General features: G+C 35.9%; 1 protein-coding gene across 3 annotated transcripts in view; it reads right to left on the bottom strand.

Moving 5' to 3' along the window:
- CDH7 (cadherin 7) overlaps positions 1-18953 on the bottom strand; it is a 126100-nt gene that overhangs the window by 57828 nt on the left and 49319 nt on the right. For all 3 annotated transcript variants that reach the window (XM_001492627.7, XM_023647958.2, XM_023647959.2), the window contains exons 3-4: positions 10294-10588; positions 6656-6775 (exon numbers count right to left, since the gene is read on the bottom strand). In XM_001492627.7, the coding sequence (XP_001492677.1) occupies positions 6656-6775; positions 10294-10588 (415 nt within the window). The remainder of the gene's footprint in view (positions 1-6655; positions 6776-10293; positions 10589-18953) is intronic.

The following is an 18953-nucleotide window of genomic DNA, read 5'->3' as shown; positions in this document are numbered from 1 at the left end:
CTATGGTCCCTACTAATGGTCCCTACTACCTCTTTTCTAGCAAAATAACAGAAATACTCTACGAAGAAAAGAGTGAGAATGATTTATGTTTAATAAGCAAAACACCATTTCAAACCGTGGCTATGTCACTGGATCTAAAAGTCTGAGAAAAAGGACTAAAGATGAGAATGATTGTGTTAATGGAAATCAACAACACTAAAAATATGCTGTGTTTTGTTGTTTGTTTCTGATCAATTGCATTTAATACTGATGGCCTTTAAGACTTCAGATGTATGAGAAATGGATTTCAGAATTTCATGTTGCTTGATGGGGAAACTACTCAATAATCATTATTGTAGTGAATTAGTTGTTTTATATTAATAAAAATTTAATTTAATTATTATGTAAGTATATTAGGCAATAATATCTAATTACAAGATGGGATTTAGTTTATCTTATATGTAAATGTATAAAACGACACATATACTTAGTATACTTAGTATATGTACATATAGATAATATCAAATGAAAATGTATTTATTTAATATTGATCTATATAGACCTTGAAACTAGCAATATGAGGCCATCTTTACTAATTACATATAAGGAGTCTAGAATCCTTCTTAATCTTTCTTGCACTTTTATCTTTTCCACACAGACAATGTCTTACTGATCCACCCAGGACCCTTTGCTTATTGACTTAGTTTGAAAAATGTCTAATCTATTTTATTAATCAGATTCTAACTTTTAGGGGGAAGTCAGAATTTAAATCCTCATGGACTCGGACCTGAGGAAGAGGTCCTCTGCTATCATGGACTTCTCAGAGGCAAAACTGGGGTGTTGGATAACAGGATGGTTCTTTGAGAAGAAAATAATTGGACACAAATTGGGATAAACATTCCTTTTTCCTCATGTTCAACAGGAAAATGTTTCCATATCCTCCAAACTTATAATTTTGTTTAAACCTGCCAATTTAAATTGTTTAAAGGCTGATTCTTCAATAGACACATGTAACAATTGTCTGTGTGTGTTATATTTCAGTCCTAACTATAAGTTATAAGCTTAGGTTATATGGTACTAGGCCAGCTCTATACTTTACAATATTCTACAGTCTGTTAACTAGTGTATGGGTGGGGAAGAGATGAGAAAAGCTTTTCAATAGTTGGAGAATAATTTAAATAATGTATTATTGGTTCCCAAGGTTCCAAATTAAATAACACTCATACTATCTTAAGTAACCATATTTTTGTTTAGGTCTGAGCACTAACTATCAAATACAAATACACACACACGCATACCACCACCAATACATCAATGCTTTAAGCACTTATACTTCTTTGAGTAGGCCAGTTTTTTGTGGGGTTTTGTTGTTGTTGTTGTTAATAATCACTTACTCTAATACATTAACTGTGTTGGACGTTGCTACAATCACAGCAATAGAGGGGCATGTTAAATAATTCCTTCACTGAATTTTTTTGGCTATCTACACCCTGCTTATAGTTAATATTTGAAATATCACAGTTAAAATCAAGAGAAACACAGTCATACACCCATTTGGTTCAGTTGATAATTGTCTGATACATATTCTTCTTAGATCCACAATTCTTCTAGGAATATTTCATGTTTGTTTTTCAATACTTCTGTTAACTCTAAAATATAATGCAATGAGCACTGACCTCAGTAACAATCACTGTTACCAAGCATAAATAATCTTTTTCTAAGAGTGCTCGGACTTACATAGCTCCACCTTTCTCTTTTTCTTTCTTTTTTTTTATTTTAATAATTCTGTATTTATTTGTAATGCTTTTTTTTAAAAACATTGAGCATTGACTATCTTGAATATTTGACCAATAAGCATGTTTCATATCTAAATGACAAAATATTAATGAGTTTTTAGAAAAATTTCCTACTCAATTCAGTTTTAATTTTTAATTTAGAGTCATTTTCTCCTTCCAATATCAGTATGTGTAAGTGAGGTTTTATTCTTGCACATTTATTATGATGGAGAGAGGTCCATAATATCTCAACAAATCAGCAAAGAAAACACCGCAACCTCATCATTTCCTGGTTTTGCTAGTGGCATTATTTTTGAAAGGAAATACAGAACTATTAGGAGAGAAGTCTGGTAGTCAAAGTTACTCACTTATTTTTCACACCTCTAATTGTCTCTTTACAAGTGATCCTATAAATAATACTTTTCCAAGGCAAAAATCATCACAAAGTTTGCAAAGTAATGCAGGTGGCAAAGGTAATTTCCAAATACCTCAAATATTAAACATATTTTTGACAAGAATGGAAGAATTGGGAGGGAATTGAATTTAAATAAGGATATTCAAAAAGTAATAGATTTCTAGTTCTATGACATTTGCTAGCTTTTTCCTTTTAAGTATAAGCTGTCCACATTTGGAAAATGATTCTCATGCATTGGATCTGATTTGCATCTTGCTATATATTATATAGACACGCACAGCAGATTAACATTATGTCACTGAAGTGGTAAAGGTCAGTCTTGTCTAGTCAGATCCCTACAGTTTTGTGAGATTTTCATGGAAGATAAAAATATTTAATTTCAATAATTAATAATTTTAAGCCACTTATGATGAGAAGAATATATCCAGTAGCTCTTTATATCTTCAGAAAAGCAAAACTGGCTAAGATTTTAGGCTTTCTGAATAATAATTTTTCTATAGATGTATCATCTGACCCAGTAAACCAGAACTTTTCATTTATTTATAATCTATGTTCATGAAAAGTATTGTGCATCTGAAACATAAATTTATCACTGTCATTGTTCCACAACTGTCTGGTTTTCAGTCAGGGAATAAATTTTCAGATGATTCTCTAACGTCCTATCAGCCACTGGTAATTTTTATTTTTTAAAAAAAGCATATTCTGTTACCATGGAATCTTCTTAAGGCTTCATATGTGTACTACATGTAACAGATAAGAGCCATTTCTGAAATCTACTCCAGCTTATGGAACCAAACAATCACTGGAACCTACACATGCTGCACACTCAAGCTTTGAACAGTCTCAGGAGTCTAGGCATGATGCAGGTAACACAGGGCTAGCGTATTCATGCTGTGTGAGTTTGATATACACTGGCTGTACAAGATGAATCTCTTCCTAATAAGTTTGTATTTCTTCCTAAATTTTCTGTCTAAGCCTTGTATTATTTGATTTATCTACCTGTAAGTGAAGTATATAATAGAACCATTAAAAGATGGAGAAGAGGGGCCGGCCCCATTGCCTAGTGGTTAAGTCTGGCACACTCTGCTTCAGTGGCTTGGGTTCGTGGGTTTGGATCCCAGGCACGGACCTATACCACTCGTCAAGCCATGCTGTGGCGGTAACCCACATACAAAATAGAGGAAGACTGGCACAGATGTTAGCTCAAAGCTAATCTTATGCAAGTGAAAAAAAAAAAAAAGAGGAAGATTGGCAACAGATGTTAGCTCAGAGTGAATCTTCCTCACCAAAAAATAAAAAAAGAAAGAAAGAAAGATGCACAGCAGCCAACAGTAGTAAAGATGGAAGCTTCTGGAACATCAAATGATTCCAGAGCTTGTATCAAATGAAGAGTCCCTGAAGAAGGGAATTTTGTAACCTGTGAGGGAACATCCTCAGCAAGTCCTAACAGGAGTGAGGGTCCTCCATACCGTGAGCCATGCCACAGAATAGAATGTGTGAAGGGCATATTTGGGAGGAGGGCCTTGTTATGACTCTATTACTTACATAAAATTATGATGTAACAAACCTGCATGCAATGTGTAACACAGGTACCATGTAGTCACTCCTCCATGTTTAAGAGGGAACTCCTAAATGACAAGTGATATTTAACACTCGAGCCATGTTCCAGGGCCAGCTTCATGGCCTTCTCACCTGTCAGTCATTCTAGCCCCATGCTTGGTTCCTTGCTCTGCTGATGACATCTTGAAATCTTACTAATTTTAAAACAAGAAGCCTGCATTTTCATTTTGAACTGCAAATTATGTAGCCAGTCCTGCCATATATGAAATACACTACAATGGGATCTATTTGTTTGTAGGTTACAGAATAGATGAACACATTAGAATAATCTTCAGTCTCTCTGTAAATTTGGGGACATTGTGAAGACAGGTGATGGGAATCTTCACAGTCCTTTTGATGCTGTATTATCTTGTTTCTAGTGCCGTTCTATTTGCTTGTTGAAATAAACTGACAACATTAGTTTTTGCAGCTACTCACATTCCTTGTTTTGTGAGAGGAGAAAATATGGTAGAAAATAGTTACCCTCTGTCATTTGGCCTGTAAGTCGTGCTACAGACGGAAATGTGCTCAGAGGGTTTAGCCAAGCTAGGTTAATGGTATGTGATTAACAAATAGTGATGGTTATTAATTATATTCTTTTTTTATGAAAAACAAAATAGAAGTTAAACAAACTTATAGAGATGTGCCTAACAGTGATTTCCTGGGCCTATTTTTACATAATCTTGATTTAACACACTTTCAGCATTTTTCCTTTCAAAAGTTTTACTTTCTTCTCAAAAACTCAGATTTGGAGATGTGGAAAATAATGTTATTTCTCACATAAATAAGAATCCGACTGACACAAAATGAGGGAGACTAACTCACACTTGATTTATAGCTCTTCATACACGCAAAGACTGAAAATTTTACATTTTTCTCAGAAAAATACAGTGGGTTTTTTTTTTTTTTTTGGAAAATGCATTCTCCATGTTATGAATTAGTAGAGAGGACAAAAACTGCCGGAACATCTCTGCACAAATGACTATAGAAACAGAAGATCCAATGATTAGTTTGAACAAAACAAAATTAAACTAAACTTTCTTCATCTCCTGTAATACACAATCCTTGAGATTCTGAAATTATAATTAAATCTGAAGTACTAATAATGCGATTGCATGACAGAGACTATTGTCCAGCTGATCAATCGGTGAGGCCTCAGGGCTTATGGAAAACCTATTATCTTACAACACAGCTAAAATCACAAGCCAGGCATTAATAGCAGCAAAATATTTAACCCTTGGGATTAGCACATGCTATTTTGGGACAGATTATATAATGCAGGAGTGTGTAATTTGTGAGGAAATTGTCAGAAACTTGTCAATGTCTTTCTAGGCTGGAGAGAGCAGATATATAAGGGAACGGGTGGGTGTTTGAATGTAGGTTTCTCAGATCTATCATTAAATCAACCACGAGCGCACCTTCTACATTCACAGGATTCATATCATAATCAAATACTTTCACTTACTTCTCCTTCAATACTTGCTTAATCAGAACTAGTTCTACTTTATTATTAGACTTTCCAGGTGGCTTCCAAACTGTACCACTACATTGGTATAAAATACGCAATGTGGTCTCTATGAAAATTCTAAGGAATGATGAGCTGGGATTGAATTTACCTTCCTATTGATGCACAATACAACTGTCATTCTCAAAAGACATTTAAAATATTTATCCCTCACAATGATTTAAGAATGAACTATTATCGTCAATTTCTAAAATATGGGAAAGAGGATAAGTGGCATTAAAATATTCATTTAGGATCACAGGTGCTATCAAATATTCATAATCATAAACTCGGCTAGTAGAAGAAGAATTCTTCTCTGTGATAAAGGCAAAATTATTAAAATGTAGAGAAATTTTAGATTTTCTGAGTGATGAAAAACATCAAGGGCACACACTCAGCCATCTTCACAGCCACCCACCTACCCTACACACAGACGCAGAAAAGCAGAATAGATAAAATATTATTCTATAACCAAGATAACAGTGCTCCAAATTATAGTCTTACTTGATGTAAACTATTTCAGCCTAAAATCAAAGCAGAACATCTAGCCAACCAACCGAATACTCTATCCAGGCAGTTTGGCAACTCATAAAAATTTTTTTCTCTAAATTAAAAAAAAAAAGTCATTTAATTTAGTTTTTGACTTAGCAGATCACCATCCTAATTGTTATGCATGTTTAAAATAATTTCCTGAGAAAACCAGCCTCTGGAAGGATAAGCTGAACCCCTATTCTACTGCATGGCAGAGAGGTATCTCCTTGAGATTTAAATTTTACCGCGTATAAAACCTATGTGAATTAATTAAAGAAAACAAAACAAAAGCACAACTTAAAAGTGAATCATCACTATTTTCTTATATAGTTAGGAGATAGCAGCTGAAATTTTTTCTTTTTTTTTGAAGAAGGTAAGCACTGAGCTAACATCCACCGCCAATCTTCCTCTTTGTGCTGAGGAAGATTGGCCCTGAGCTAACATCGGTGCCCACCTTCCTCTACTTTATATGTGGGACATCTGCCACAGCATGGCTTGATAAGCAGTGCATAGGTCCACACCAGGGATCCAAACCGGTGAACCCCAGGCCACCAAACTGGAGCACTGGAACTTAACTGCCATGCCACCAGCCTGGCCCCAATGAAAGACTTTTTAATTTATAATATTTTGTTTAATTTTCGTGGGAATACTGATAAACATAATAAAATATTCTTAAAAGGTGCTAATGCCTCTATAAATAATGTTATTGATTACCATAGTACACATCTTGATCAAAGCACAATATAGTGTCTGTTATCAGTGCCAATTATATTGAATAAAAACAGCTAATATTAATTCTGTGTCAAAACATAAATGATGACTTTACAAGGAGTGCTGCACTTCAGTTTTTACCTGTTTTTGGTTCCACTGAGAAGTATGGCTGTCCTTGTAGAATACTGTAGACCACTCGGGCGCTGTTGCCATACGTAGGATCATCAGCATCTGTTGCTGTCACTTGTACCACCGACGTCCCTACACGCCAATCCCAAAACCAATGAATTAAAAACTTCAAAGGGCACAAAACCTAAAAACTCACATAATGCTGAAGATTCTACATTCGATGTTTTAAATTCTTCATTTTCCTTGTTTCAAGGCACATGAAAAATGGATATATTTTTTGTATAAGACTAACTCAAAAAGAAGACAAATGCTAATTAAGCTTTCAGAAATATTTAAGTGATATAAAAATGCGTTAGTAAAAAATAAGATTGATGATGTATGTGAGACAGGAATATACTCAGAATTGGATGGGACTCAAATGTTAGGCATCTCATCCATCAGGGTCCAGGAACAAGTTTTTATCAGGAGCAATCTCTGTATGTCTCAATCACTGTCCAGAAGGCAGCATGACAAAGAATCGCATCTTGACACTCAAGTCATCGAGGGAATCTCGCTGTTGTAACTAAGCAGACCCAGACAGAAATAGAAACTTCACTAACTGAATAAGGAATATTCAATTGATACATTTAACTGGATATTAGGTGGCTATCCTATCTCTTCAGTAATACTTTTATTTTTCATTTCTATTCATTGATTGGAAAACAAAAGCATGAAGTGAGAATTTAAACCAAACTTTCCCCTTAAAGAAGGAAAAGCATGACAACATCAAAAATTGCATTATTAGTTGTTTTTCTACATGTCATAGGATAGAATGTCACGTTGCTTCTCCACTTTACTATGTATTCACTTATTCTATATGGGATAAGCGACGTATTGTGATCTGTTCTTTTTATTTCCACTTGGAATGTAATCTTAAAAATATTAGATACGTTTGCTTGGTTTATATGGTTAAGCACACGCTATTTTATCATATATGTCCTATCTGATAGGGATGACATAAGTCCCTTTCTCCATATATTCTTTTAAGGTTCAAGTTCATTTCTAATAATTTCTTGAAAATATGGCATTTTTAACCTAACATCTCTTTTAGATATATTCCTACAGAGACTCTCTTTCTAAATACCTTGTCATTAATGTCCACTTTGTTACAAATCCATTCTCTCTTCCACACTATAATTTCCCTTATCAATTTTATTTTCTTTAAAACGGGGTGGAAATTCTAAAGTTACATATATAGTACCATTTTTTAAATTCAGAAGTTACTTTTTCATTTGACAGACTTGGGTGATTGTGCCATGTGGATGCCCAGTAGGACCAAATGGTAAATAATGTATATTTAAAAATCTTAAGAATTAAATCTTGATTATTTTAAAATGCTAGAACAATTATAGTCATGTTCCCTGTTTTCTCTATAACACACCATCTTTACAGCAATATTTATTTTCGTGATATGCTTTAGTACTGATTTCCTACTTCATTTGAAAAGAAAACAACCTTAAACAAACAAAATAATGAAAAGTATACCTCAGTAATTTTAGTTTTATATAATTTTTTCTGAAGTGTTCCTTAAGTAATTTACTACACAAACATGCATATTCTCAAATAACTTTAAATTTTCCATGCTTATCTATTCTGGTAATAAATAAGTTACCATAAGGGCTTATGAGTGTGTTTTAAATCTCATAATTAGTTAGAATGCAATGAAAAAGAAATAGTCCTGAATATTAAACACTGAAATCTTACATTGTTATACTATACTATTTAATGGCTATTATAATATTTGGTTAGAATTAAACACTTTGATAAACTCTGACTCACTAAAAATCCATATAACATATTTTATATAGACACTCATTGTTCTTAGTTTGAATTTTGATATTAACCCAGTGATCTAAATCAGTGTCAAGTAAATGCTAAAGACATATGAAAATCATTTTCTAAAAAGCTCTGAGCCTGTTGGAAACAATCAAATAGCTAAAATAACTTACTTGTGTGCATAATAATCATGCTGTTTGATATCAGAGTGGTACCACTGAAACCAAAACTACAGTGCATTACTTAGCGTCTAAATCAAAAAGCTCGCATTAATCCAAATTGCATCGCAACATTCAATATAGGAAAGGAAAACCTTAGCAAGCCAATGAAGAGCGCCCAGCAAGCCCATGAGAACTACAGACTCAACCTGAACTGCTCAAATACACCTCAAAATGTCCTGTTTTTCTAAACATTACTACTTTGAGGAGGACGATGTGCCTTCTCTTCTCTCTAAAACCTCCAAAATCTTGTTGCTGCTGTCATCATTGTTGTTGTTTTTGTTACTGTTGTTAAGCAACAACGGCAGGAAGCACTCTGAAGATGTGGGCGGTATTGAGAAAGTGTGAATAAGCCTGTCTGGTCAAAGAAATGCTTATATATAAGCTAACTAGAGTGAGATACGGCCACTGCGTTTCAGAATTTTTCCTGAGCACAAGCATCAATTTCTTTGGCTCATCTTCAGTTTGTATTTCTTTAGCAGCTAGAGCCATGGTGCTCCAAATAATTTTCCCTCTCTCATCTGATAGGAACAGAAATTTAGGGTCACTACATTGTGACATACATAACACATCTTTGCAGTTTGACTCCTCCACACAGAAGATGTGCTGACGGAATGATGGAATGGATGAAATGACATTTAAAGTAAAGCAAATCACACTGGGTACAATTTTCATGTGGTAAAAGGCAAATTCAATTATTATCTTAAATTAACTTCCTCCTTCAATACTAAAAACAACAGGAAATTAACATAGAAGTCAACTAGTATCTCTTCCAGCCTTATCATTTTTTATTATTTTGTAAGATCATCCATACTTTAATTACATACTGGCAGAAAACTATTCCAAAATACCTGACTAAATGGACTTTAAAACAGAGTTTAATAGTATTTGATTTAAATAAAGTATATACTAGAAGTACTTTACCTTCTATTTTTCCAGTAATGGGGCAATGTCAAAAGGCCTTTAAGTAAAACAGCCTTCATTATTCTATTATATATCTCAAACTGTGTATCACTTTACCATTATTATCAATTCAGTAAAAAATTTTCATGCATCTAAGTTTCTGGAGAAATTACAAAAGGATTAGTGGTGGCATGCGGATGGACGTTTGTGGGTTCCAACACTCTACAAGCAAATAGTCCGGCTGATCCAATGTTAGCCTGGCTAATCACTGACAGCCTGCCTGATATCTTGGCCACAGGGAGATGTTTCGAATAGTGAATCATTATCCTAATATCAGGAGAAAGAAAAGTAAAAGATCATCATAGGGCTGTGTCTGGAAAGATTTTCCTTTTTAACTTCTTAGGCATAATTTTAATCACTTTAAAAAAATTTTAAATATTAAATTGAAAAGGGAATGTAAGACCTAAGTAATTTATTGAAGACATTTTGATCTCTGTGTAAAAGGAAAAATTTCCTAATTTTCCATATAAATAAAATAATAAGTTGAAGAATTAGATTTGGGTACTGGTTACTAACATGTCCCAAATTTCCCCCTCATCCTAACTGGCAATTACTATACAAATACTAATGTGGTTTTCTTCAGAACTTATGATGATTTAGTTTTGGACAAATTTCCTCAAATCACTCAATGCAAAAGTAATGCTCTTGACTTACCCACAGGAGACATTTCAGGAACTCCAGCAGTATATGGCCCATCCAAGAATTTGGGTTCATTGTCATTGATATCCTGAATCTTGATGACGAACTCGGACTCGGGCTCCACGGGCTTGTTGGTGAGCCTGTCCAGCGCTTGGGCTCGCAGCGTGTAGTAGGCCTGCTCCTCGCGATCCAGCCTCTTGGTAGCATGAATATCCCCAGTGTTCTCATCAATAATGAAAATGGAACTTGCCCCTTCGCCTGACAAGATGTATTTGATGGAACCATCTCCTTTATCAACATCAGAGTGAAGCTGGTGAAAAATTCATGTGAGATGAGATTAACTTACAAGAGAGTCAGCGATATGGAGATATGTAAAAATAATTCTTATGTCAGGCAGCAGTACATGACATTTTATTGTTCTTGGAAAGATAAGCTGACGCTTATTATGCACAGCAGAAAAGCTATTAGAACGTGTCAGCTTGCACTTGTGAGCAAGACAATTTCATTTCTTCCTGTAAACAGTCTCATTTCCAAAGGGATTTTATATCATTTCCAAAGTTAGGAACTTGTTGTAGTGTTATTTTTTATTGGATCTGTTCTTGCCAGTTTTAGCCATCTTCTTTGAACAGAGCAGATATTCAGTAAACATGTATAATTGGTTGATTTGCTCTTATTCCAAACAAAGGGATTGGCTACAGAACATTTGTAAATTTAGATCTAATCTATTACTTAACATGCTTAGAAATCCTCACTTTCTTTAAGGGTGCCTTTCCTTCCCACTCCTACTTCCACTCCTTTCCACGACCAACAAAATGGATGGATGTCCAGTCAATAAATCAGTCCCCAAATCCTCTTTTATATTTAAAATTTGAAGCTGAAAAAAATTACCCTGCTCTGTGAAGTAGGAATTTAAATCAGCATGTGCCTGAGACTTCAACTGAAACCTTTCTTGAAATACCAAGAACTGCATTAGATTTGCATGATTAACCCTGGCCTGGGTGGCAGGGGCAGCACCTCCTGATTTGCATTTCATATCTGGAACTGTCCCTTCTGTGTGTCAGGACATTATGTTGAACAGAGAAATCTGAGGAAGCTCGAAAATAATTACACATTTTCCTGAACTTCATAACCTGAGAAATACAGTAGTCAATCTGTCATTCCAACAATCTTTCATCCCCCGTAACTGCCGTCCTTCTGGATTTCCATTAATACAAATGTAAAAACCCAACTTACCAAATAACAAGGCTTTTCACTGCCCTACAGAACTACGTTTGCATTCTTTAAAAGACAAGGTGCTAAAAATATAAAATATGGGAAGCTACTTAGGAAAGCGTGTGCTTGGTGCCTTTTCATCCTTTCACGGTAGCTGTTGAGGATATCACTTTTTGCACCATGGATTTCTATGATTCTTCCACCGCATTGTTAACAGCTGTGTTTATACTCTGCTTCAGAATAAATACCTGACTTGTCCCTTAGTTTCTGTAGTTTTTAGTCAGGACTAAATAATACAAAAAGTGAATTTCTGGCACAAGTTATCATTTGGATTTGTTCGGTCTGGAATTATCTAGCGGATCACTGTGCCACATGTTTATCCAGCATGTGGAGAAGTTGTGTTTCTGAAATATGGTGAATTACTTAATTTTCTTAAGTTATTCTCAGGGTTACTATTACATCTATATCTCCCTGTAATTTAAGAAGGAAGAAAACTGAGAATAATTATGGTATGAATTATTGAGTGCTTCCTATGTGCCAGGAATTATTCTTAACGTTCTCTACACAGTAACTTATTCCATGCTCACATTGAATGACTTTACTATCCTTATCAACAGATGAGGAAACTGTTGTAGACAACGGCTAAATACTTTGCCTGAGGTCACACAGCCTGTTCTCTGCAGCTGTGACAGGATTATGAAAGCTGGCAGACTACGGAAAGGCCATTCTCCACTCCCTCCAATGGGATTCTGTCTCTGGGAGGGGAGCTGCTGTCCTGTGAAGGGGCACATTAAAAGCTGCTGCAAAGGAGAGCCCAGGGAAAGAAGGATGCATGAAACCCACCCCCACCTGATGGCTCCCCAAAGCTTCAGGAAGTTCAGTACTCTGGGTGGTTTCCATCGATGCATTTTATGACTTACCACAAGGGTCCTTTCTTGGCATTATATAACCACCCTCAACAACACATAGCAAAAAACGTGAGTCCCGAGACAAATGCAGATGATGGATGAAAACAAGTTGTCTTAAGCTGCTAATACCTCAAGCATCCCTCTTATTCACACTTCTCACAGCCACTCTCTTACCCCTCCTCAGCTTCATCTGTGCCTTTATGGGCCAGCATCTAGTGGTAAGCATCTACACACTACTGATGACTGGTGTGGGACACTGAAGGAAGATCTGATGACCATAAGAAACACATAAATAATACCCAGGTCGTGCCTTTAATCAAATGCTTGCTATATCTCTAAATCTCATCCCATTTATAGAACCAGCTCTTATGATTCATTTGACTAATTCATGTCAACTGATTGCTGTTTTCTTGGCATGGTGATACAACATTCCTGTGGTATTCCAGGTAAGGGGGAGAGGATATATTCCTTTTCAATATATAACATACATTAAATCCCGACTGTGACGTTCAACCTGAGCTCTGCTGCCATATCTTACATCATGTGGTATTCTGAGTTGTTCTCCATTACTGACAGCATTGAAGGTAAAAGGTTCATATGGTTTTTTTCTCCAGTCATTCAAAGATCAGATTCCTTCTCTTCTACCTTCCACCACCACCACACATACACACACACACATATATACATTGGTTCAGGATCCTTGAACTTTACCATCCTCCCCATCACTGACACTTTTCTCCCAGGTAGGACCACCACTAGGCTTGTAATCACTGCCAAAATTCACAAGTAGAAAATTGTTGAGTCTAAGGTTGGTGTCCTTGCAAAGTTAGTGTAAGCATCTACAGTAAAAGTGGACGACCAACTTGTAAATGTTAAAATGGATACACAATTATCAGATGCACTCAGACATTTAATCTGTGGGACTACGTGCAATATATTAATCTTAATTGGTGGAGTGAAATCCATATTGTCAGTGAAAAATTACTATCCTGTGCTGAAAAAGAACGCTCAGCAAAGAAAAACATTAAAAGTGTAGAACTACTGAATGGTATTCTTAAGTTACCACATGTCTATGTAGGCACGTGCACACATACACAAAATCTTTTTGAACGACTATTATAGAAAAAAAAATTCTATGGTCCTACAGTATGCTAAATAAATAAGAAATAAATTTAAAAAACCACAATCAAAACAAACGTTTGTACCCTATTTGGGGCAGAGTAAAACTCACGATAAGTCTATTTCACCTGCAAGTAGCTTTGTAAACATAATGTTGTGATTCACCTAACCAGTAACAACAAAATCTTGATTCATTATCCACCAGACAAAATTTACCTTTATTGCCTGGGTTCCTAAATCCTTTTCAAAATATTTGTTGGGACTCCAAAGTAAATATTTACACTAAATAGCTTCTCTATTTTTTGCCAATGAGCACAAGCAGTGAGGAGCTCAAGCAGTGAGGAGCACAGAACCCTTAGCTGAGTTTAGCTCATGATAAGGCAAAAGAATAAGCAGGGAACGGGACACAATTATTACGTGAATCCTATATGTCACTATGGCAGCACTGTGTATGGTAACAGTATAGGAAATACCAAATTGTGTTGGAGTCTTCATAATCTACACAGGCCAGGAAGACAAAGTACACTTTACATGCAGCCTAAAATATAATACGTTGAATAATCCATTATGGCTCCATCATCCCCCACTTAACAGAATACCCACCCATTATCTCTAACACATCAACTCTTTCTCTTCAATCTCTCTGAATAATAATCCTAATGCAGAACCTTAAAATCTTTCACTTGGGCTATTACAAAACTCCCCAGCTATTCTCTACTTTCAATAATTCACATTGTCTAGGCGGTCATAGTGCCTGTCAGAAATTATCTGCCTAAAATATACATTGAATGATATCACACTCCTTATCAAATACATTTAATTGCTTCCCATAGTCTATGGACTTAGCCCCAAATTCTAAGCATAGGCTCCATGGGGCTATCATGCTCTCTCCCTAGTCTCTCTTTCCCAGCACATCTCAGAGTGCACTCTATGCTCCAGCCATGTCAGACTGGTCACCACTGCCTAAGCATAGCAAGCATTTCCACCCTTTTCAAGATACATACTTCATCATCTTGCCCACCAACTGACATCCAATTCAGCTTAACGTAAGTTCTCTTCTACTGAAGGCTTAACAAGCCTCTTATTTTTTTCCCCATGGCATGTTCTTAGAATTTCTATGACAGAATGCATCTAATTCCACTTTATATTGAAAATCTCATTCAGATGTTTTTCTATCCAACCCCTTCTTTAATTTATAAACTCCTTAAGAGCTGGGTTCTTTTTATCACCATATTCCACATTCTCAATCAACAATTCGTTGCATTAAATTTAGTAAATTTATAATCCAGCTTGTAAAGCAGTAGTGCTTGTTTTATTTCAATTTCTATCCTTTTAAGTTTTAATAGCATTATGCAACAAAAAGAAAAATCCAGCATGTCTGGTTTGTCCTTCCTAATCCTCTGAACTGCCCAGATGGAGCTCAGATACCTCATTTTGTACGCTCACGCTAACACGTAGCACGTGATTTTGTATTTGCACATTTCACGTTTGTGTTCCCCAGGAGACAAGGCCTTGCAGAGGCAAAAATGCTTTCTTACTCCTGTCATCCTAGGTCACACACACACACACACAAAGGTACTCGAGGAGAATTTTATAGACTCTTGGCTGTCCTCTGAAGGCAGGATCTCCACGTCCTTGATTAATTTTTGTATCCACCATTTATTTTTTAAGATTTTAAAGACCAAAACTAAAACCCAGATCAATGCACTGCAGTTCTGACAATTTTCTTACATCCATTTAATCACCTAGGGCCTGATATGAACTACCTGGTCCAGCACTTTCAATCTATCTGCTTAAAGAAAAGTCTGAAAATAGTGAATATTCCTCAATTTAGCCAAAGACTGAGGTAAAAAAATCAATTCAATATATTGATCAACTTTTCCTCCCTCTATGTACTTCTTAAACTCTCTTGTTATTTGTTCTTACTGATGATCTTGTCTTTACTCTCTGACTTTTAGTGTCCTCCTATTTTAAATGGAGATAAAAACATCATACTTGGAGTTCATCAAACAATTGTGACAACTACTCAAGATGATACCGTAGAATGTGATTCACAAAGGTAAATTACTGTAATATCAGGATTGTACTTTTAAATGTTTTTGGCTTTGAAAACATACTAAATTTTTATGTCCCAAAAAAAAGAGCAAATCTAGACATAAGATGCAACTATTGGGAAAGAGACAATGTTTACATGAAAAGTGTGACACTAAAAACATTAAACTAAATAAAAGCCACACTGATCCTCACTGACCTGTAGATGATGAACTTAGGAATAATTATAGTTTTATATTCAATTTTCCTTGTAAGAAACACTTGAATAAGAAAAATGTACTATTATATAAATAAAACTTCTTCATATTGCTACATTTCTGTACAAAATGGAGTAATGATGGCTGAGTAAACAATACACATATGCTCCTTTGAGCAACACATTTATCAATCTGCGAATCATTTAACTTGAATGTTAGCAAAGAATATTTCTAGGTGAATTTTCCACCATTGGTTTACTTATTATAGATTGCTGATTTTTTAAAGTTTAAAGATACATTACAGATTGTTAGAACTCATGCAGTTTACTTTTACTAAACTTTTACAAGGTTAAAATTACAAGTATAGAGGGAAGATTTGAACAATAATTGGTAGAAATAAAACTACTCGAATATACACATTACATGTATGTTTTCTTTTCTCATTATGCTTTTTAATAGATATTTTCCACATGCCACTGGATACCATGTAATTATCAAGCTGTTGAAGAAATATTAGAGACGAAAACAAGTGTATGAGTCATTCCTTTCTGGTTGAAGTATTCCTAATTTATAATTATCAATGTGGTCCAGGATAATGGAACACAATCTACTTGTGAAGCATCTTTGATCAAGATGCATAGTTTAAGAAGTATAGATATTAATTATTATGCACAGAGCGATAAAGGAAAGAAATACAATTCAGGAAGTGCTTAGGTAAGGTTAAAATTGCCAAGAAAAATCTCATATCTTTTTTTTAAGAAATAAATAAATAAAAAGAAAAGGAGGACTACTTAGATAATTTTATTCTTAGAAAAAGTTCACACTAATTCAACAATGATAAACCTTCATTCTGGGGTCTTAGTTCATTTCTTAGCAGCAGAGTAATTACAACTGCCAGGTCAGTTCAAAAGAACCAGAGGTATGGCTGTTGAAGCTCCACTCTGCTCCCTATTGCAGTAGCTTCATCGCTCTTAAATTCCAGTTTATCCATCTGTTATAGATCAGCATCTATAAATGGACACTTGGCCTTAAATACTGAAGTGAGGAAAAAACAAAGTAATGCATCTGGAAGTATTTTGTAAATCGTAACTTTCGATCTACATGTGTAAGTTCACATACAGTGGTACAATAAAATTATCTGCATTCCTTTGGGGGAAAAATCTTGCTTTTGCTTGAAAAGGTTCTACATTGGTGCCTATGGCATGGTTACTCAGAGCTTCACATTCAGAGCCACATCTTTGTCACCAGGGACGGAGTGAGAGCAACTCAGAAGAGCATTCTCTGTTCCACACAGCTACATGCACCTCCCTAAAGAAAACTCCACAGCATGCATCTCACCCATTCTCCGGTTGCTGGCTCCAGGCCACATCCAAAAGTTTCAAATAACTTAAGAAATCTGCCTTGAGTCAAATTCTCGCTAATCAAAACTCCTCCTCGGTTAAGGATGGTGAGCACACCACGTTCTCTCCTTCAGGGCTCCCCTGCAGTACCTCGCTCACCTAGTTCTGAACTCTAAGTGCTGAACCAGAAGCAGCTGCAAAACAAACTTCTGGAAAGATTAAGCTTTTTTCTCAGGAGGATAACTTTTAGTCTTACTTCTTTTTTTTCCCCTTTTTCTCCCTAAAGCCCCCTGGTACATAGCTGTATATTTTCAGTTGTTGGTGCTTCCAGTTGTGGCATGTGGGACGCCACCTCAGCATGGCCTGATGAGTGGTGCCACGTCCATGCCCAGGATTTGAACCAGTGAAACCCTGAGCTGCCGAAGTGGAGTGCACAAACTTAACCACTCGGCCATGGGGCTGGCCCCCTAGTCTTACTTTTTAAATGGGGGCTGATTGAGCAGAAGATGCATGTCCACAGGAGGCAAGGGCAGTGTTACTCAATGAATGGGTGCCGGCCGTCCACGTTGGAGTGAGTATGGAAACTGAGAGGAGGGCTCAGCAGCTTTCACAGTCATTTTACAGAGTAATTTAATGCCTGTTGAACCCAATAGTAATAATAAAAGAAATAAGGATTGAATTTTTTAATCTATATAATTCATGTTTAATGTAGTTACAAAATTATCAGGAGGTCACAACACAGTGTGTCCTGTGTGATTAAAAACAATTAAGACTGCAAACAAACAAAAAACTTGGCCCTTCCCCACAGATCATTTGAGAAGCACTGCTCTCAGTAGATAAAATCCTACATGAAAGCTCTTTTGAATGCTTCTAGGCAATAATCAGTCCTAGCTAATGTCTCCTGTCCTAAGATTAGGGCAGACTGGAAGACCATTGCCTCCATGCAGGCACAGGGCAATCTGCAGAGGCCATCCTTAAGACTTACACAGAAGTTCTGTACATGGCATTTTGGGTAAGGAATTCAGGTATATGTGGCAGAGAGGAATAGCATAAGGCGTTTGCAAAATATTTCCTGAAGTCTGATGCATTGCAATGCCTTGTGCACTCAAAAATAGAAATAATAATAGTTAAAATGATGGAAGCAATTTTGGAGTCTACACTTGGGGGAGAAAAACTCCATACTTGTATAATTTAAAAAGAGAATATCCTACACTATCTTAGCAAGTTCTAATGCAAAGATATGTGTTCATTATGACCTGATGGAGGCCAGTATGTGGACAAAGATACGAGAGACAGAGAATGTCAGAGATCACATAGAACTAGCAGAGTGAACAGAGAAAAGGAGCTAGTTCAAGGGGAGAACAGACAGTGACTAGCCCATTCCACCCTTATTAGTAAGATCTTGGTAAGGAGGGCTGACGGTTAACTCTAAATCCACAGTAAGTATGCACATTATTTGTAATTTATAATATCTGGTAAACTTGTTTTCAAATATTCTTCACTGAGTACTTAGTGTTTGTCTAGTTAATCCTTTCTGGCAGCTTATAAAGTACCCCTTTAGTTGTTATTAAAAGTACTAGGTTAAAAATACCACTTCAGCTATTACCTGGACTACAGAGATACAAATGCCATTATCCTGGTGCCCAAACCACATTGTCCTCATAAATTAAATAGAGCTCGAATTGGGCCTGTTTCTGTCTCCATCTAAACATTTGACATACATTAATCATCTATTTAAAATAAGTACAGAGTATCTACTATTGGCCTGGTGTGTGGATGGAGATGAGAAAGAGCAGAGTGGCAGGGGAGCCGATAGCACTGACCCAAAGAGTCCCCGTCTTCGTGAG

The sequence above is a fragment of the Equus caballus genome, chromosome 8 (assembly GCF_041296265.1).
Source record: "Equus caballus isolate H_3958 breed thoroughbred chromosome 8, TB-T2T, whole genome shotgun sequence".
Classification (NCBI taxonomy): domain Eukaryota; kingdom Metazoa; phylum Chordata; class Mammalia; order Perissodactyla; family Equidae; genus Equus; species Equus caballus.
The sequence above is the reverse complement of the archived record's forward strand: the minus strand, read 5'-3'. Positions and strand labels throughout refer to the sequence as shown.